Source organism: Macrobrachium nipponense, chromosome 5 (genome assembly GCF_015104395.2).
Source record: "Macrobrachium nipponense isolate FS-2020 chromosome 5, ASM1510439v2, whole genome shotgun sequence".
Lineage (NCBI taxonomy): Eukaryota > Metazoa > Arthropoda > Malacostraca > Decapoda > Palaemonidae > Macrobrachium > Macrobrachium nipponense.
The window spans coordinates 74,333,609-74,355,881 of NC_061107.1; the positions used below are offsets into that span (position 1 = coordinate 74,333,609).

General features: G+C 36.9%; 2 protein-coding genes across 5 annotated transcripts in view; one reads left to right on the plus strand and one right to left on the minus strand.

Annotated features, from left to right (window-relative positions):
* Positions 1–20,641, plus strand: part of LOC135215407 (RNA-binding protein Musashi homolog Rbp6-like) — a 260,769-nt gene extending 240,128 nt beyond the window's left edge. The window contains exons 1-5 of one of the 3 annotated variants that reach the window (XM_064250009.1): positions 1,100–1,556; positions 4,783–4,902; positions 6,234–6,361; positions 10,608–10,829; positions 12,020–20,641. In XM_064250009.1, the coding sequence (XP_064106079.1) occupies positions 1,400–1,556; positions 4,783–4,902; positions 6,234–6,361; positions 10,608–10,829; positions 12,020–12,649 (1,257 nt within the window). In that variant the 5' untranslated portion in view covers positions 1,100–1,399 and the 3' untranslated portion in view covers positions 12,650–20,641. Of the gene's footprint in view, positions 1–1,099; positions 1,557–2,327; positions 2,425–4,782; positions 4,903–6,233; positions 6,362–10,607; positions 10,830–12,019 lie in introns of those variants that run through there. The other 2 variants (XM_064250011.1, XM_064250010.1) reach the window with 2 other exon arrangements.
* LOC135215408 (uncharacterized) overlaps positions 1–22,273 on the minus strand; it is a 1,081,448-nt gene that overhangs the window by 833,057 nt on the left and 226,118 nt on the right. For both annotated transcript variants that reach the window (XM_064250012.1, XM_064250013.1), the window contains exon 3: positions 4,204–4,292. In XM_064250012.1, coding sequence (XP_064106082.1) covers positions 4,204–4,292 — 89 coding nt within the window. The remainder of the gene's footprint in view (positions 1–4,203; positions 4,293–22,273) is intronic.

Here is a 22,273-nt window from a genome sequence, read left to right on the forward strand (position 1 = left end):
AGTATTGTTACACAAACACACACACACACACACACACACACACACACACACATATATATATATATATATATATATATATATATATATATATATATATATATAATATATTAATTATAGGTCCGCTACGTCATGTTGTTCAAGATGAAAGCACAAGCTTGCTAGTTCTAAGGACTTAAGTCTAGGATTTGCAAAAGCACAAGTTTACTGCTACTTAGTCTAGGATTTGCGAAAGAGTTAGGATAGTTCGATGACTTGGTCTTCATGGATCTAATTACGTAATAATTTTCTTTGTTTTCGGGTAAATTAACAAAATTTGGAACCCTTTCACCTCTCCGAAAGATTAAAGTTAAAAAAAAAAATTAGTCGCATTTTGCATAACGTATGAGCGGTTGATCACTGCAACTTTTAAAATGAATTAAAAAAAAAACGACGAGAAAAAGAATGGAGTGGATGTGATCAGTATATCGGAATCGTGTTACCCTAGCGGTAATGACGCGAATAGGTGGGTGGCTCATATAACATGATTAATAAAGGCCGAGGCAGGAAGAGATGGCCAATGAGACCAGGCCCGGTGTTTTGGGCGGATGTTCCTCCTGGGAGGAAGTTGAGAGGAGAGGAAGGATGGGGATGGCCCGTGTGGTTTCTTTTCATCTCTGGGGAAAAAATTAACAAGTTCCTTCCACATCTGCTTTTATATTATACTAATTCGTAAAAGGTAACCTCAAAATACGCGAGGAGTCTACTTAGCACAGTTTTCTTCTTCTTTAACTATCACCATTGTTACTACCGTTACAAACATCCGCAAATCTGCACTGCTGCTATGCAGATTAAAGCGATTTATCTGCTAATGACTTATTGCCATGATAGTGCAATTTAAAATGCTTTCGAAATGTAATCATTTAGCGCGATATATGATGAGAAGCCAGTGTGAAAACCAGCTGACATAGCTCGGTAGGTTCAGCCAGTCGAGAATCGCCCTCTCTCTTGTTATCTCGATCTTATCAGCGCAATCTATCTACGTACACTGGGCCTAAGTTACCGATAACCCTCAGTATTAAACTTATCCTTGTACAAGCAACAGGACGTCGGAGCCGAGAGGAAGTGGCATTCCATGTGATATAAAAGAAACGCGTCTTTAGACAAACATTTATTTTCCTCCTGACTGAATTCGAGCAACCAGCCATCCAATGAATCTCGCTCGCCCCGTTTTCTCTTCCAGTGCGTTCGAGTTTGAATGAATTTGGACTCGAGTTAAAACCCGAGTTCTCCGTTTCCGCTGAATAAGTATTTTAGAAGTAATCTAAAGTCTCCGGATACGCCATCCGTTTAAGACGGGACCAAATTCTGGAAGTACGCAATAATTATATTTCGGGTAACGAACGCCGGTAGTTTTAGAGTGATGGTGGACGAAGTAGAAGAAGACATGACGCACGTCGAGACCCTGAAGGTGTTCGCGTGTCCTCCTCCGGTCGTGAGGAGCTACCCAGGGATGAATATCTACGCGGGAGCAAACATTTACAGGACACAAAGAGGACCACCTCCCCAAACCAGTGGGCGTATGTATATACAGAAAATAATGGGTTAAATACGTAGTAGTCTCGTATGTCCTCTCCGGCGGACATTGTTTACGGGGTTCCACGTGGTTCATTCAAGTACCCGTGACCCTTTTCTCATTTTTGCCACTCTCTGCTGTAATTTAATTATATACACTGCTTTTATTAACTATTTAGGTTCTTTTTTATTCATCTTTTAGGTTACCGTAAGGGAAAACCGTAGGCTTTAGCCTGAACCATGGATCGTTATCGTAATTGAAATGGAGGCTGCTCACGAAGGTCTCGTTTCCTATCGATATTTACCTATTTTTATTATTTTATTGTTTGGATAAACTAGTATAATCTGTATGTTGTATAGTGCATTACAGGTGAGGTTATGCCAAATTTATCGATGTACTGAAAAATCACCGTGTGTTGCTGTACGATAAAGAAAATTCTCCCCAGTACTGAAATATATTTGTAAATAAATAGTCCTATTCTGGATTGTACCCGTTGCTATATTTTACCAAAAAATATACATGTATACTTACAATGTCGTCGTGCGTCCGGCTATCCATTTACATTTACCGTAGTTGAATGGGAGTATGTTTTCTGGGCTGGGGTTGTTTTTGGGGGGAGGGCTGTGTTGTGGGGTTTATTGGGAGGCAGACCCTCAAGTTAATCCAGACACCTCTCTCCCCCTCCCCCCCCCCCCCCCCCCCCCCCCCCCCCCCCCCGTGTTGAATGGCTTCTTTGGCCGTTTATAACAGGACCTTTAACTTTTCCCTCGGTCATTTCGAGGTCTGCCATCTTAGTGGTCGTGCAGTGTGACTTTGGACGCTTACTAATTTGTGGTTCGGTTTGAGCACCGATTCGATACTTAATCAAATTTGTAAGTTAAAAGCAATAAAAAAAAAAAGATTCCTAGGCTTAAGCTTATATAATATAGGCTTCGGACACCCCTGTGTCGTGCTTTTGTGACTCGATTTGGAAAGTCAAAGCTGTGCTTGAAGTGTTCTTGAGAGTTTGTCATTGGAAGGCGTTTGGGTCTTGTGTCTGTAACCCGGGAATTGGCAATGTTCTATGGCTATGCTTTGTCTCTTGCCTTTTGTTTCTGGGACAGCATCCGTGTGGTTACCTTACAGTTTGCTGGCCCCTTGTTTGTAAGGTTAATCGACCACCATCCTTTGCTTCATATTTGGCTCCAATCGAGCATAAATTCATTATGGGACACTTATCACAAGTTACTACAACAAAGCCTTTGTTTGAACAACTAGACTTGTGTTGAATTTTTTTCTTTTTTCCATCTGGGCTACCAGTTTAAATATGTTTTAACTTCATTTTCAGTCTTTGTCCATATTCTGCTGAGAATCTCGTCTCGCTATCATGTTAGCTTGCAGTAGTATTTCCGTATGTATAGCTTTTCTGAGCAACTTGACTGCTACTTTTTCCTTCTTATCGCATTATTAGACTTTTAATATGTTTCCCACCCTCGGGAAATTTTATATCACAGCTTTAGCAGTTTTTTTTTAAATAGATATTCCACCTCATACCTACCCCATTGCATCCTTAAAATCAAATCCAATCTGGTTTTTTAACCCTTGCAACCTTTTGGCAACCAAATACTTTTTTTTTTCATTTGCTACCTATAGCTGTATTAAAAAAAAAAATAATTACTGGTTTTAAGTTTTTGTGGACAATCTTCATCTTGGTGTTTTTGGCAATAGTAGAATAGGTAACTTTCTTGATGTCACAGTTTGAGGTTATTGTAATCATGAATTGGTTTTATAACACTATTTCCTTGCATATGTCCCCACTGTAATACCTCTAGTGCTGATTTTTAAAAGTACAATACGTATTGTATTTCTATTAACTTACTTGTCTTGTTCTTCAGGTTAGGCCTATGGTATGAGGTATGTTATTATAGCAGGCTCATATTTGCCTTGTTTTGATTAGATAAGAGACTGAAAGTTAGTTTAAAGTTACTTGTTTGAGACAGCAGTATAGAAATCAGTCCCAATGTAGCTGAGGGTTGTAGACATGGAAAATGTGAGGAACATTTACAAATTGCATCGCTACATCCTTAACTTCAAATACGGTGTATTGGTAGATCCTATAAAAAACCCTTGACATAGTCCCTCTGATCTTTAGATAAAAATGTGTTCAGAGGCTCATCTAATTGTTAAACTAATATTAAAAAGTGTCACCTTCAAGATTTTGAAGCCAGGAACATTTAGCAAACTTAGAAATTGAATGATTGTGCAAAAGCTTTCAAATTAATATAAATTTTAAATTGGTTGTAAAAAGTATTAATAGTAGTTTGTCAATTGTTCAGATTGTCATTTTATATCTATAAGCACTTCAGAAATTACTAGATAATCATTAATACACACACTAATAGTAGGTATCCATGTTATGTAACAATTGGGCTGCAAGTTCTATGGTTGCTGCTGAATGAGTGTTATTCCATATTGTTATCTCTGAAGTGGTTTCTGTATAGATTATGAGTTTGATAAGCCTAGATTAAACTGTTAACTGTGTTTCTTAAAGTTTACGTTTTGCTAGGCATGGGGAATTCTTAAGTGAGAGCTGCATTGCAAATGCAAGAGTAATTCTCGCTTGCTTTTAACATCCTACAAAAGTAGAGGGAAATAAATTAGTGAATACTCACTGGACATCTGTCTTTTTGAAGAGAGCATAGAGGGAGAAGGCTGACACTCCTACAGTTGCAATTCCCATGATGGTTACTAGAGGAATGATCTGAAATAAGATGAATGTCCAGATTATTAACCTTACAAACATTACAACTCTGATAAGAATTAAGTATTACATGCTAAAGTGATATTAACTAAAAAATTAAAAGTGTGGTGAATATGGAAAATTATTAGTGCATTTTATGCAGATTTTTTAAAGACCAGGAAAAAACACTAAACTAGAAGGTGGTTTCATTATGAAAAATGGATTCATTTGAGAGTGAAAAAATCAAGAACATCAACAATTTCATTTGTCAACTTGATGAAAGGGTCTCATAAAAAAAAAAAAGCAAATACAATTAAATGCCTATGAGATTGTCCGTGTACATAATTCGTGGTTATCTTTATGACCTGTTGCTATCAGTGGAGGTACTATGGTCTTTCATTTATCATTATTAACCCACATACTTGTTCCAGACAGAGAGAACATGACAGCTTTTATGAAGATACATTTATCATTCTCCACATTTTTCTAAGTAGATGTTATTTTTTGACAGCTGGGAGTGTTGGTTTGGTCAAAAGTGACCTTAAGATGGACGGCGTTGCCACACACGAACACATGAATGGTACCTCAGTTGCCTCACAAGGAGGATCTTCTGGACGGTCATCGCCCTCAGGTTTGTGGATTATGACTCAAGGCTGAAGGCATATCAAAAGAGGAGAAATAATTTTTATTTTTATTGCTTTCCAGTAGCTCTCACTAACAAGTACAGTACCAATTTGCCTGTTACATGCAATTTGTATATAAAGAAAGATTGCTTGCATTAACTATGGAAAGTAGCCTGTCTTGGCTATTAAGATAGATTTAGTGTGGTACAGTATACAGTACATATGATACGTTATGAAAGTATCTGTAATGAGAACGGAAATTTCATGTTAGTTTTCAGTATTAACATTTTTATTTAGTTTTTCTAGGCCTCTGGCCATACAATTAATAACTTCAGCCTAGAAAGTCTTTGCTTATTGTTGTATCTGAGACTAGTTGCTTCATAATGTCACCTTGTCCTAGATTGTGTGTTGTTTCCCTCTAGGTGTAGAGGTATAGCTACACAGTACAAGTTACTAAATATTTGGATTATCTATGTGTAAAGGTGGTGATGATGTTCCTTGTAGTTACTTCATAGGGTAATGATTTTGATTTATTTATATATATATAATTTTTGTTTTTACAATTTACTTGATACGGGCACATAGCAACCAAGCTGTAGCATTTTTAGTAATGTAGCACTGATGTGGTGGCTAGCTAGTACTGCAGTGAGAACATGGTTTTATTGTCAATTCAAAATATTTGTCAGTGGTCACTTATTGGGTGATTGGAGAATCGAAAATACTAGAGATTTTTTATATATCTTGCCTTAAATAAACTGAAACCTTCCTTCAAAGGCAATACTGCATTGTGATTATTCAGAAAGCTTTATAATTTGGTTTTAAGTAATTATTAGCAAGTGTATTGCTAAATTTCAAGTCTGTACCCCAGGCATTAATAACCATGAATTTTTAGTACTCGTACAGTAGTTCGCCTAAATTGCGTACTGTTATGAAGAAATTTAACAATGTATTGTGAATTGGTTGCATTACTAATTTCATGAGTCCATATATGCCACCGAACAGTGCCTGGCATAACCAAACATATTGCAGTTGAGCTTTTAATGTAGAGATTGATATTGGTAGGCCCAAGCCTTATTTAATACTGTTGACTAGGACAAAATATTTTGTAGCCTTAATATCTGATGTACCTCTTAAATTGGTTATCACCAAAAGGAACACTTCCAGTCTGGTACGAAATAGCCATTTCCATGCAGTTCTTACTTAATTCCTACATATAGTAGACAACATTCAGTACTTATAGCCTTCTTTAGAACATGGGATAGCAGAATGTAGTTATGCATGCATTACATTGATGCCTGTTTTAGTTGTTTGCTATTTTCTTGTTATTTCCTTTTAACAGATCCTGCCCCAAACAAGATGTTTGTGGGTGGCCTCTCTTGGCAGACAACCCCTGAAAAACTTCGTGAATATTTTGGTGCCTACGGGACAGTGAGAGATGTTCTTATCATGAAAGACCCTGTCACACAGGTGAGGATGTTAGGTTATTTCTCTCTCTTCATGTTAAGAAGAGAGAAAGAGGAGGAGGAGGAGGAGGATGATAATGATGAATATGGATGTTGAAGAGCTGAGAAATGAAAACAATAGTGATAAGGAACAAGTACACAGCTACACAGTTTTTTTGAAGTTAGCAAAGCATATTTCCACCATAACTGACTTTTTCGTGCATTTTTAAGCCATGAGATTTGGCATTAAATTATGAATTGAATTTTCATAATCTGTGAATGAGACATCCTGTGGTGGCTGAATAACATTAGTGACATTTTCATTAATACAAGTTATGTATATAACACTTATAAGGTACAGTATACTACAATGAAAGATTATATGGGGGTTGGCAGTTTTTGGCCATTTATTCATAAAAAAACTTATGGGAGGGTGGTTGTAGCCAGTCATTCATTAGGCAGTAGGGTCATTGTATAGGCGAAATTAATTGGGAACCGGACATGTTATTATTTGGATAGAATTACACAATCCTTATTTCCTTTTACCCTTCAGTACATTGTGGATTTTTTTGCTACTTATACAACAAGCACCTTCTCTTGTGATTACGTTTGAACTTCAGTTGCATTTTGAAGGAAAAAGCAAGTTTATCTGAATTATTCAGATTATTTTAAGAGAATTCAAAGTATTGTTGTAGAATAAACTAAATTTTCTAGTGCATACGCCAGCGCAGAAACGGGACCTGATACCACATGCTAAAATAAACATTTTATTGGCTCTTTTTACTTTATATATATTAAGCGACATGCATTTTTTAAACCAAGTCAAACTTTATTCATAGATAGGGTATGTTTCCTCTTTTCTATCAGGCCTTCCCTAGACATTGGCGATAGAAAATAGTAAAGCATTCAAGAAGCATACAAAATTTTGCTATTATTATGTGAAACGTTTTCAGAGATAGACCTAAGAAAAATAGACATGTTAAAATTATAGCTTCCAGGAGGGCAGAATTGTCTTTGAGAAACACCCGTACAGTACAGCATAGGCACCTTAACTCTTAATGGTTATTCTCATGTGTTTCAGAAACTATTTGCATCAAATTGTCCTTTTATACTGAATGGTATCCCCTCGCTCTTCCATTACACCCCCCCCCCCCCCCCCCTTTTACTTAAACACCTAGATGTTCAAGGTTTTATGTTGAATGCTTCCACTTCTACATAACCAGGTGGACATAGGGTATAAATATATATATATATATATATATAGTTAGTAAACATTTTCATCGCTTTTTTTAGGAATGTGACATTTTTTTTTGCATGGTATATCACCTTTTCATATTTTTATATTGATTTGACTCTTGGTGAGCTTCAGAAACCTAGAGACATTTGTCACTGTATTAGTTGCATATGTTTTATCTGTTTCTTTGTCTTCAGGCTTCTGATGTGAGAGCTTCAGTTTATATTCTAGTGTGGATTTAGGATTTGTGTGTTGCCTAATGTTGTAGATTAATTTTTTGAATAGAAAAATTTCAGTACATAGCTTTTAATTTTTGCAAATTTTTCCTCTGCCTTCATATGTGTTTTCAAGGTTGATGAATTGTTTTTTTTTTTTTTTGTTCAGCTCATATTTAAGAAATTTTAAAGTTTTGAATTAAATTAAAAAAAAATTGAAAGTATTCATTCATTTTTACACTGAGGACTGAACATTGGAAAGGGTCCTTGGTAATAAAAAAAGATGTACAGTACTGGTACCTGTACAATTTTAGGTGTCAGTGCTTCATTTGTAAATTATTTCAGGTGATGAAACAATACTTGAGTTACCTTTTGAAGTATGTAAGTGGTTATAGTATCCCAAGGTAAATTTTTTTTTTTTTCTCAAAATACAATACAGCACCCTTTGTACAGATACTTGATATCAAAGGTAATACACACAGTAAGTTGTGCTAATCAGCTTAACAATTGAGTTTTATGCCTAAAGCAAATCTTGTTTCAAACTCAAAAGGAACTAGTACATACACACACTAGTTGGGTAAATCAGTTTACACCCACTTTTTTTTAGCAATTGTTGATAAGGTAGGAAAATTGCGTAAGTTATGTTAGTTGTTTGATCCTGCAGTTATTTGAGAATTGATTATAGTTTAAATATTTTAAGTTATTTGAGGTAATATAGGGTGTTTTTATCTTGAGGGTGTGCAGGATGTTATGGCTAGGTCAGTGGCAGTGTTCTTTATCAGGTTAGGTATCAGCAATATTTTGAAATGAAGACAACACTGATGTTTTATTTTTTGTATTTTAACACAATAGAATTAATATTAATGCTGTTATAGTAATCAAGGTATTATGAAACATGTGTGAGAATTTTATGGCAATTGATATGTTGAGGGTAAGGGAGTGGAGATTCTTTTGTTCCTTCAATGAAGTATTTGTCAAGAATGGTCTTTTTTTATATTTATTGAAAAGATTTTTAGAATTAAAAGAGTATATTCATCAGGCACACTAGGCAGTACGCCTGTATTTGGTATTATAATGACTGGGTTGCTATATGTATTTAGTGAAAAGTTTTAAGATGAATTTATATCGGGATTCTAGATGCCTTTTTTTTTTTCATTAGAGTTTTCTTCGCTGTTTAAATATCAGCAATTGTAAACCTTAAGTACTGTAATATCAAGTATTGTAATACCGTGCAATACATCATTTTGCATAACTCATAATGTGGTTCATTTTTACAGGAATTTTAAATCTTAACATTTTAAGAGATTAATCATATTCTTATGCAAGGGATGTGTAAAAATGTTCGCTTTGGTATTCACATATTAACCAGGAAGAACCTATGTTGTTAGTAGTGTTGTATGAGAGAGGTAGCAAGAATGAGGAAAGCTAGTGAAGCCATAACTTTTCAAATCCATGGGAGGGGAGGGGATGGGAGCTTCCAGGAAGCCTCACATATACTGGGCCCCAAAGAGGGCCCCTAAGCAAATCCCATTAGCCTTGGGGAATTGAGGTTGTCGAGAACTGGAAGCTTGCTTCCTTTTTTTCCTGAAGTGTTTTGTAATAAAAACTGTTGATGGTTTTTCAAGTAAAAATCTTGACAGCCTCAGTCCCTCAGTCAAGATGACTGTCTTTAAGTGTAGTTAGCTACGTACTTATGAAATTTTGTGTTGATATTAAAGCCAGGTTTACTACATTATTTTGTTATTAACTCTCAGATAATTCTTTGTGAAGGAAGTCAAAGAAAGGAGAAGCCAAGAAATATGGTGAGAGGTGAGACCTTAGTTTGAAGTCGGCCTTGTTGCCGTTGGTCGATGTTGACTTGATTTTATGTCGCACAGTCTCACAGATTACTGTAATGAAAGTGATGTTTTTATTTACGTTGGGCAGCAGTCTTGTGGTGTATTTTGAGAGGGTTATGTGTAGAAAGGTGCAACCCATATTTACATAGATGATTATAATGTTATGAAATAAGCTCACAGTTAAAACAAGACTATCAAATTCCTGAACCCCTTTTGTATCAAATTCCTGAATCCCTTTTTGTTTTTCTTGTATATTTCTTTTTTGAAGTAATTCATTAGATTGCATATATTGACCAGATATGTACAGTATTGACAACCTACATAATAGATGAAGAAAACTGAAAATTGTCATGGTACTCAAATTGGAGTTTGGTATTCTTGTTGTTTGCCCACAGGAAAGTAGTTGATAAATACTAGATAATTTTTTAGCCAGAGTGTAGCCTATTACAGTTGCTGAGATGTTTTGTTTTTAAGTATTGCTGATTACGGATATGCTACTACAGTTGGCTGATGTTGGGGCATTGTGTGACGTAAGCCTTTTTTCATTATTATATATGAACGGTATTACATGTTTGGTAACGGTAGTATTGATGGGAATAACAAGCAAATATGCAGTTAGTTTTTTGTGTAATCTGGAGATGTAGCAAAGAGATGATCTTGTAAATTGAACCTCTTTAATAGACCTTGTGTAATACATGGATTTAATAACCTAGGCTCGATATCTATTAATTAATCTTAAGTAATAAAACAGCTTTGGCCCCTCCCAATGTACAGTTGGAACGCACACTCCTATTCATATGCATAGTAAAGCCTTGGTGGCATATATAAATAATATATACATTGTTTGAATAAAGAAACTTCTTAGAATGTACATAAAAAAAATTTTTGATTCAGCAAATCAATGTTATACTGTCCTGGAATATTACAACTTTGACATATAGTATTAACTGTTGCTCACCCCACATTTTTTATTTTATATTTCAGAGAAGTCGTGGATTTGGCTTTATCACCTTTGGGGATGCAAGCAGCGTTGAGAAAGTTATAAGTGTCCCTAACCATGTATTAGATGGGAAAAAGATTGACCCCAAACATGCCACACCCAAAAACAAGGGTCGCACAAACCGCACCAAGAAGATCTTTGTAGGTGGGGTCAGCCAAGAAACCAGTGCTGAGGAAGTCAAAGCTTATTTCTCCTCTTTTGGCAAAGTGAGTAGTTTTCACTTTTGTTTTTTGGTGTTATTTTGTATCTTCCTTCAGTGATTGAAGTTCATTGTCACTAGCATTAGTGCAGTTGTTCTCTATTTCACACTTTCTTTCAACCTGAAAGGTTGGTTTTGGTGAATGTGACTGTATAGAAATGAAAGTAGCACTACTGCAAAAATTTACATAGATATTTATATAATCTGCTGGTCACCTGCTACTGAAGTCTTTGAAGATGGAAGTGAATTTTGTGTTTATGAAATGAATTTTTCCATTTAATATTCAAGGTGTAATAACATTTGGTTATTTTTCTCTAATGAATGGATCTTTCAAGTTAGCCTTTAGGTATAATAAAGTACAGAGTACCTCATGGTTACTGTTAATTGCGTCTTAAATAATTGCAAAAGATTTTATGCTGCTACTAGACCATTCCACCCTAAAAAGCTGGCTAAGAATATTTATTTACATACAGAAAAGATGAACCAGTAAAAATTATATAACACATCCAAGTAGATACTTGGCCTATTATGTGTTTAGTTTAGGAGGCCGCATTCAAAATCATTATTTTTATTATATGTACAGATGGAAATTGAAATTGCACTGTTGTAATTATGAAAGAAAACATAAGATTTTTTTAAGTGGTAAATGATGATGATGATGATGATGATTATTATTATTATAATTATTATTATTATTATTATCATTATCATTATCATTATCATCATCATCATCATCATCATCCTCATCATTATTTATTTTTATTTTTTATTTTTTTATTTTTTTTTTTGCTGTAATGTTGCCTGGGAATATTGTCTGTATACTTAACAGTGGCAGTGAAAACAGTGCTTTTTTGAGATCTTTAAACCCAGTAAAATTAGTGTTTTAAGTTGGAGGAACCTTGACCCCAGTGCTGGGGAAACAGTTATGGGTACTATCCTAACTTGGAAAAAATGCTTTTAATACCTAACAAGAGTTAGTTCAGTTACCTTAGATTAAGCAAATTAAATTATCAGATTGTACATTCCGAAAAGTGTGTAAACATGAGTACCATGATTAAACTGAAGGAGATTTATGGTTTTCTAGTGCTTGAATTATTCGGTGGATACCTTTGTTTTTCTGTGTTGTGGTATGCAGGTTTTGTCTCTCCCATGAGGTGTTAATTATGCTATTACTTTTTTTTCTTTTTACTTTTTTAGGTTGAAGAAGCAGTTATGCTTATGGATAATCAGACAAAGCGACACAGAGGCTTTGGCTTTGTGACCTTTGAGTGCGAAGACGTCGTAGAACGTGTGTGCGACATTCATTTCCACACCATCAAGAACAAAAAAGTTGAATGCAAAAAGGCCCAGCCAAAGGAAGCAGTTCAGGCTGCATCATTACTATCAAAACGCCTTCTTGTAGGCCAGACAGGACTCGCCACCCCTGTTGTCACAGCTCACTCGGCTCAACAGATTCAAGCTGCTGCAGCTGCTGCTGCTGCTGCACAAGCTGCTGCTCTTAGTGGCTATGGGAAATTAGTGGGTGGTGCTTCCTATCCTCCTCTCTCAGCATACCGTTACACTCCATATCCTCTTCCATCTGCTGCTGGTGGTCCCCCAACTGCTGGGCTTCCAGCTGGTCCTACTTTAACTGCAGTTTCAGCTGCTCCCACAATTGCTAACCAAGCAGCAGCTTTCTCTACCCCTGCCACCCCAACCTTGCCCACTCTCTCAACACATGCAGGGCTCACTACCCCTTATCAGGGTTACTCACTCACTAATGTGGACATGAGTTCCTTCCAAGGTGTTGACTGGAGTGCCATGTACGGTGTGGGTATGTATGCTTAGTCGTGTACACCTACATTTCTCACGTCCACCAGAAATTGACCATGACTTAGTAACCTTACCCACCCACCGTCCTCAGTTTAGCTTTTTTTTTTTTTTTTTTTTTTTTTTTTTTTATATTTTTTGTCAATTTTGGTTTTATGTTTTTTACATTACCTTCTTGCGCTGGAATAATGCACACTTAGTCCAGCCCACCCATCGTGCCGTTGTGAGCTCTCCCTTGCACCAGATATTCTCAGCCTCAGGGAATTGTGCATAATTTTAAGTTGTCCTTTGTGTAACATTTCCTCTTATCCCTTCTTGGCTGTTTCTCCACCTCCACATCACCCAACCTCTTCCAAACTATTCAGCTTGTCCTTTTATTCTTTGCTTTTCAGTGCTTTGTCAAATTATGGTGGCCTTGCGAGCCTTTTTGTGACTGACTTGAGTGCCATATCGGAATGATGATGGGCTTGGGCTGGGCTGACTGTGAATTGAATTTCTGGTATACATACTTCCACCCGAGTAGATCTCTACAGTACTTAGTATTATGTCTCTCTAGGCAGTGTGCACCTGATGCCATTGCCAAACACTTAGTCCATGTACTTAAGGCATTTCTCAAACATTTTGTTTTATTTATTTTTGTTAGTAATATATGCGTAAGTGTCAGTGCTAAGCATACTTGCCCAGGCCAAGCTAGAAAAATAATTGAAACTTGGACCTGCTCAATGTGAACAAAGGAAGATGTAAATATTTGTGTATGGATAAATTTTTTTTTTTGCAGGCTATTTAAAGGTCTTGGCACATAGTTTGAAAGGGGGATTGCCCAAGTCTTGCCAAGTAGAAGCCTTGTGTGTGTGGGCTCCTCCTCCACATTGGGGAAGCCTCTTTGGCTATGCCCCTCTTGCAGTACAAGAAAGGGCTAATAGGGTCTTATTTGGTGCAGCCAAATATTCTTTTAAAAGATTTGCATGATATTGGGGATCAAGATTTTAGATTTGAATTAGTGTTAAGGTCACAAGTGTTTAAAACAGGGCCTGGGATGTAGAGTCCCACATGTCCTTGTGTTTAAGAAGAATTCATTAAGTCAGTGGAGTTGGTCCCCTGCTGGCTACATTCCACACTGGTCAGTGAAGTTGGCCGCTGCAGTCAGTTGAGCGGCTGGGACTAGCTTACTATAGCAAAATGCGTAGTAATAAGTGCGAAGCAATACTCAGTGTGTGCGTTGCGTTTGCTTCTCAAGTCTTCTCTGTGAAACACATAACACCTCAGTGGTACTTGCTGTGTTACACCCCCATGTACCTTGTTCCTTGTCCTAGACTTCCAACTTCCAGCCACTCTCACCCTGATCATCCACCCACCCACCCAATTACACAGCCCACTTGCCATGTGCAGCAGTAAGCATGCACCCAAATCTGCGGTCTTCAGCAGCAACTGTATGCGCATCAGTACATCATCACAAGTGCACATGGCATTGTAACCTTTGCAGCCATGATTGTGCATTTTGATGCACATGGGGACCTCGGAGGCCTGGTCTTGGGGTCGCCTCGAAGAAGTAAGTATGGGAGCTAAGTTTTCTCCACCTCGCCATCTGATGTTAGCAAGCGACAACCACGGTAACAACCATCTGGCATGCCACGTATCCATTAATATCCTTCTAGGCCTGTCTAGGAAGTCTGGTACCAATGTAGGCAGCATTTTAACATTTTGATACTTAATTTTGCACCACATGGAATGACCAGCAAAACCATGTAGGCCTTTTATAAATTACTTCTATTGTATATCACTGATCTCTGTTTCATGTCTTTGCATAGGCCTAGATGAGCCAATAGCTTAGAATGTAATGTACATAGCTTTATGTGTGGTAATATTACATACAAGGATTCCATTGGTTGGATATAAGGCTGATTTTAGACTGAAAATATGGTAGCCTAGGTGTCTGGGATACAGTGTGTTATTATTTTGAGATTGTGGCTGTTGTGCAACAGATGAACATGGAATGCCTAGAGTTGTCCTCTCCACCTGCCTCTGTAACCCCGTGTGTGTGTGTGTATGCGTGCGTATAAGATGGAACAGGGTAGGAACTTCTCTGGGATATATACACATTTCAAGTTATTTTTCCTAAATATATACTTTTATTATATTGTGCAGGTGATTACTGCACTAATTGGCCTTGGTAAAGGCGAGTTAGTTTGTGCTTCCTGTTAAGTTTTAATATATGGAACATGCTTTTATTTACAATAATTGTATTTATTTCTTTTGTCAAGTCTTAGAGCCCATATAAATTAGTGCAAGTTCCTATCCTGTTTCCCCTAGGATAAGGATAAGTATTGTGGAGGAGGTTGAGACGTGCTGAAGTGTTATGTCGCAGCTTGCCAACCATGATTTCATATCCTTCCTGGGGCGTCAAGACCACCCTGATAAGTTGCCTCCTGTGTATTACGCTGTATTTTCATCATATGTAATTGTTCAGTGATGTTGACCCCACAGCTCTGGGATCATTTGCCGCTTCTGGTATGTCAGTCAGTTTGTAGAGTTGGGTCTTTTTATTTATTTATTTTTTTTTTATCCTGATATTAAGCATTATTCAGCTCATAGATTAGATGACAAGTCTCTCAAACTACTGCATTCTTTTCCCTTTGCTTGTGGTCTTTGCTTTTTAAAGCTGTAGAGGATTATGTCTAAACTAAAACAAATTGCTTTTGCATTCCTGTTGGACTTCTGTGAGCTGAAGTGTTTAACTACCTTCTTTCCTCTGGGGTTTGTACACTAGTATAGCAACTCATCTTTAGCCTAAACCACCTGTAGTTAATGAGGAATATATTTCTTCATTCTTCTTTTGAATGTACCACTTTGGATCTTAATTTTTATTAATTGATTGAATTTTTTTTTTTTTTTTACCGTGGTAATCTAACTTCTACGTTGCTAGCCAAGCACTGTCTATCGGATAGATTCGAGTCGCTCCATTATATATTACCCGTAGCCCTGTCTTATACCTAATTGTGTACTTAATGGGGTGTGTTGAAAAGACATCAATTTTCAAATCTAGTCATACCAGATGTGATGCTTAGTTTTTTTTTTTTTTTTTTTTTTTTTTTTTTTTTTTTTTTTTTATTGTATTTTGAAGTAGAACTGCATTTAAAATAGTTTGCCTTAGATAATTGTGGATGTCCCGTAGTACTGCAGTACAGTAATTTTTGAATGTGTAAAGATATGACATGTGCCTAATGGATATTTCTCCTCAAGGAAACCCTTCTACATTATATTGAACTTCCATTTTTTTTTTTAAGCCTGCCCTCCCCTCATTTTTAAAGTAACATTCTTTTTTGCAATTCTTTGAATCAGATGCTAAAAATACATTTTTGAAGTAAATTAATGCTGTATTGAGAACTTCTTTGTTAGTGAGGTTCCACTCACATAATTTTGGGACAGATTTTTTTAAACTTTAAGAGAAAAGTTTTTGTAATGTTCCTCCCAAGTAAAAGAGACTTGGCTTTTAAAGTTTCTATGCCTTTAAATGGTTTAATTTAAGTTTGATACCTTATTTTCTTTTACTATTAGAGGTAGTGACAAGGGCGGTAGATAGTGCAGTGGTTACCAATGCCCCAGTCCCCTTTCCCTTCCCCTCCCTGAGGTGCTACATGGGCCAGTTTTATTAGCCCTCTTGCGGACCAAATAAATCAGATGAAGCAATAAGTGTTATTATTTTTTCATAATGGGAGTAAATAAAGTTACCAGTGGGAAAATTAGTATTTTTACACTCATTCAACAAACCCTTTTGCTCAATCACCCTGTGCTCGGTTGGAATTGCTCCAACTGTGAGCATAGGCAAAGATGAGTTGACAGTGTTGCTCCTTTGGTAGGAAGATGGAGCCCCAGAGGAAATCAGGTGGAAAGAAGGTACAAAATGGAAATCTTGAAGAGGTAAATAGATTAAGGTAAAAAAAAAAGAATAGATATAGAAGGAAGGGATAAGCTGTAGAAGATCTGCCATCTATGTCTACTCTTGCAACCTAATGTTACTTGGATTATGTAAAGAAACATGTTGAAGGTAATGGCAAACCAGCCAGCAGGCTTGTGACCCCAGTAGCGAGATGGGTGTGTGGTGGTGTGGTGGTTGTGTTGGACAACCACAGTTCACTCCTTGAAAAAGAGCCAAATTTAAACCTTAGAAAATTTTAAAATAATAAGGGTGAACCAAAGTGGAAACAAACTTGGATTCTCAGTGTTATCATATTGAAGATAATGAAACAAATGCTGTATTCTTGATTTGCTATGTTTATATGATAAGGAAGTGTTCAGTGTTTTCACTGTATGTGAGGTTGCATTGTCTTAATTTATTAGTCATTAGGTGCAGAAGCAACATTTGAGCTCTGAAGGCATTATGATCACATTAGAATGTAAGAAGAAATAAACTTAGGATAATTTTCATTACTGTCATAGATGATGGCTGGCCATTTGGTTTTATTTTTGGCAGATGACTGAAATTCGATGGTCCCTGTGCTAGTTTAGCGAGAGGCAGCTAGATTTGAGTGAATATTTGGCAAGTGTTGTTTCAGACATCAGATTGACTAGTTACAATTACTTACCGTAACCTAGTTATGCATCTGAACAAAACTTGAGCCATTTTGGGAATATGTTAGGTTAACGGGTGCCATATTGTGATTTAGGGTGGGGTAATAAATGGGTCAGTTATATATAGTTTCCATGGACCAAGTAGATAAATATTTATTCTGCAAAATATATTATTAGATGAAGTGAATGTTAGTTTGATGTTGTGTTTTAGCCTAGAGATCAGTTGTAAGGAACCAGCTGTCTTATTTAATTTTACTTTTATAATGCTCTTGGTCTTCAGCCTTGGCAGCTTTTGAGTGACCTGAATAGGCCAATGGCAGTTCTAGTACAGTAAATAGTAGTTTGTGTGTGCATCATATAAGAATGTTTTGCAACTCAAGAATTACATTCTCCCTTTTGCAAGTTGCAAATTAGTTTCCATTCTTTCAACACTGAGCATGTATAGTAAAGTTAATAGTGCACAGTTTGTTAAATATATGCTTTTGACAGCATAACTAAATTTTGAATCCCTCAAGTACAGTGCATCAGCTTGGATCCCTGTCTGCTAGTTCATTTAAAGACCGATGATACTATAATTTGTAAACTACTCTATTTGCTATACATATTGATATGTGCCATCCATAGAGTCTTGATAACCTAAGGTAATTAGAGGCACAGGCGGCCTGGGTATTCTACTTTAGAGCAGCTGGTTTCACGCTCCTGAGTGTCTTCCTGAGTGTGGGATATATATCATATTACTTATCAACCTTCCTGTTATATATTGTACAGTCAGCTTAGGAGGACACTGTAACTACTTAATGAGAACCACATCTCATTTTTCTTTTCCCTTCTCATTCCCACAAAAATATATACCGGGTCACAATTTGCTTTCTCTGTGTAGGAATGATGTAAGGTCCAGTTTTCCAGCTCCAGCTATTTAGTGTTTAAACTCAAGTGCCAAAGTGGTATGACACAGCTATTTACATCAACCATCATTTTTTATTTGTACAGTACACAAGAATCTACTGTATGCATATAGATTTATACTTATATATTTTTTCCTTTTCATTAGAGGCTTTCCTGTCCTCTTGGTATTGACAGCTAATGTTCTGTCCGATCTCAGAATCACTAAAGTGTGTTTCCTGCTGTAAAAGGAAATGATAATAATTTTTGTGTGTGATGATGATCAGGAAACAGAGAAGCTGCTCGTTAGTATGGTACAAATTTGTAAATTCTATAGTGGAGTTCATTCAAGTGTGAGTCAACCCCACCACACCACTACGATACTGCAAAGCCCATGAAGCCATGCAAATGTTCATGACTGTTTACTTAGATGTATACAGGATCACCATGCCGTGAAGCAATAAGTGTTGAAACCCTCTATTTTTGTACATAAGACTGTGAGCATTAATGATATAAAAGTCAGTAATAAAAATGAAATATTTTCAAAACCAATGCCTCCAGAGTGTATCTATTATATTTGAATATCATCAACCATATGCATCTAGTGCAAGTAATTCACCAGGATCTCTCTTTAACACATTAACAGAAAAAAATAAAATTAAGTTACATGAAGAAGAAAGGGTCTTAAGCTTACCCATACATTGAAATTTTGTAAGGTTATTTGATTTGCTTTATTATAATTATGTGACTTTGGTTTTAGACTTATCATCTTCCTCTGCTTTTTTGTTTGGCATTGGACCCTTCTCTCCTGTGGTTTGCTCTTTTTGGATTATTACATAGTGTGCCCGAGTTACCTTTACCTAGGGTAACTTATTTCTTGTATGTACTTTACTGTGTTGTAGACTAGTGGTATCTACATTGTATACCGACCAAGGCTGTAGTATTGGTAGAAACGAGTGAAAGAGAGAGTTTGAGAGAGGACTTCTGCACAACCATCACCAACCAGGCACTCTCTTCTCTGTGAGGTCTTTCATGATTACCTGGATGCGAGTGTCTGGTGGTTGATGCATTGTGCAGTGGCCGAGGGACCCAGGTACGTGGCCCACATCCTGTGATGTGATCATGACATCACAATTGCTCCCTGTGCAGCCAGGCCGGCCTTGCATGTTGTAGCTCCCTATAAGTCCGTTAAATTTTGGGAGCGTTACTTTCTTGCTGTGGTAATGTACTGAATGTGCTAGATTGTCTTTATAAGTTTTTGGATTTCTTTGTAAACCTGTAAGTTGGGCTTCCTGAGATATGAAACTAAAGGATGTTTGTCTGAAGCATTTCATATAAGACTGCTCAAAATAATTCCTATGTGGATATTTTAAGCAGTTTTTTTTTTTTTTATTAGATAAGGGGAAAACATGCTGTTCTAATTAAATGGAAGCTCCACTTGAGAAACACATTGGACATGAGAAACACGGGACTGTCTTGTGTTAATGCCGAGATAAACACAACCAACACAAACATACACATGGGGATATAAACACAAAATATAGGGTTGACCTATGTTGGGTTAACCACATGTAGGGTTGACCTCTGCTGTTGCCCCCTGAGGCCACAGTGCCCCACCCACCACCACCTGTTCACCAGGAAATCAATAATGTAGCATGTCATAGGTATCAATTTTTTTTTCTTTTAAAAGTCATTCTATGCAAACTGATTTTGCATGCAAGTTCTATAGAGACCCATAGAGAAAGAGTTTATAGTCTCCTTGATTTCATGAGTTTTTGGAATGGTGGTGACCACAGGTGGTGGGGGGCGGCACCCCTGGTGTCCCCTGTAGCCGCGGTCAGTTACTTGATACTCGCTGCCAGTCTCTTCCATGTATATGCTCACATTGCACACACACATATATAGTAATATGTAGTACTTTTTGCAGCTTAATTTTAGTGATTCTATTTAAGTGGCAGTTTGTGTGCAGAAGGGTGGTTTACCATGGATGAGGCGACAGTGTAAAAGAAATAGAAATTGGTATTGTAGGTACAGCTGTACTGTAGTCGTGACTGAGCTGTAGGTTTGGTATTGTAGCCGACCTAGCATCATAGTGCTCGCCCGACGCCTCTGTACAGGACCTTAGTCAGTCAGCCAGCCGCCGTAGCAGCTCGCAGCCCAGTTTCCACGGAAGTAAGAGGTTACTCTCGTTAACCAGCCCTCCAAGTGTTTTTCTTGACAGCAATGGATATAAGGCCGCCAGCCAGCCATTAACGCCTAAAACTAATATTGTGTTTCTTGATAAATTGTCAAAGTTTAGTTTCATAGGTTAATCATGATTTTGTGTTTGTTTTTTTGGTGGGTGTTTGGTGTTAATGAGAGATACTTGCATTACTTTAGTTTCTGTCCCGTATTGTGGAATGCCACTGGAATATTCCACCCTCTAGAAGTTTCTATTTTGTTTGTTTTATTTATATTTGTTTGGCTGCGGGCTGCAGGCTTGCGGGCAGCTGAGAATTTGTGAGCATTGCACAGTGTAGTTTGTACATCTAGTAATAAAATGTCTATGGTAGAGAGTAACTGCTTGTCTTTTACATTTTATCTCTTTTAGCCTGTGTAGCTCTACTGGCTTTGGGATTTGGCTAACGGTATGTGTACATAAACCAACGATGTGATCCCCCCTATGTGCGGGCAGTGAAAGGTCACACTAATCTCAAATGCAATTGCCTAAATATTGATTGACAATAGTGAATTTATTCATCATAATAAGCTCTAATATTAATCTAGTAATATCCAGTAACAATTGCCTAATATTGGGTAGCAGGAACCAGGTTTAATACTAATACTGTTTGAAATGGTAGAAGCACTAGCAAGCTTATGATGCTGCTAGTGCATTAGAGATCAGGTAGCTTCCCCCCCTCCCCCTCAACCCAACCCCTCCCCTTCAGTCTCCCCCCTCTCCCACACCTCTTATATTAGACTCAGCTGTCCATTGTCCATTATGCATGCCAGGACCAGTCACATGTTAAAACATCTTTTCAAGAAACCGAAATTTCTCATTTCTGCGAATAATCTTCACATTTCTATCTTAATCGAAAGAGGTGACTGCAAGAATTGGTAAACTTTAATACCGAGAGAGAGTCAAAGGAAGGAAATGAGGAGGGTTGTGGAAATCACTATTCATTGGAAGAAAAGTATATATACTGAAACTATTAAAGTAATCCCAATAGTTGTTCATGTTTGAAGGAGAGGTTCTCACTTGACTATTTTGGTTATTGTGAAGTCAACTGGAGTGTGGCAAAATCTACATTTTGGAGAAATGTTTAAAAAAAAAAGTAACTTAATGAATGTAAAGTGCCTTAGATCCAGTTATTCTTGACTAGGGTGGGTTTGGGGGGGGGGGGGGGGGCACTTAGTTCTTTTATGTCACAAACTAGCAACCAACAAACTTTGATGCTAATAATTTTATTTGGGTATGGGAATATCAGGGAACAATATTTTATTTTATGGAATAACTAGCAACGAAGACGTTCTAGTTTAAAAATAAAGGGATATTCTGGAAATTTAGTCTTCCCAAGTTCTTGACCAGATGCCAGTTGTGAACTGCATTACATTTAACTTTCCAGCTCTAGTTTTTAAAGTATATAACAAATTAGGTGAATTCGGGATGTTAGGAAAAGGCCTTTTGTACATGCCTTACTAAGGTTTTGTTGAAATTTGGTCCTTAAATATGGATGAGAGCGTTTTTCAGGAAAAAAACAGAGCAGCTCAAGTGCCAATGCCATAAAGTTCGTTTAGTATTACAAAGAATATGCAGTTGCATCAAGGTGTTGAGTACCATTACTGGATCTGAGTAGTAGTAGTTGAATGTTGATAACCACATCCTAACGCAAAAATCTTTAAATTTAATCGATAACAGTAAAGTGACCTTTTTGAAAAAAATATATATATATTCACGAGAAAAAAAGACCAATATCTACCTTTAGTATTTTGACCTGGAAGGGCTGCTTAAGACTGTGAAGGATTCATCCTGTAGAGTAATTTAATTTTTTTTAAAGAATCTACGAAGTAGACCACTTTGGAAATGCATACCAAGTTCCGTTTTTCTTTCACTAGAGTGTTTTGAAGCTCTTAGAAATAGCATGATTTTTTTTGTTAAATTTTTCAAACATTTGATGCAGTAGTAAAAAATTTTGATTTTGAATCTAGTGA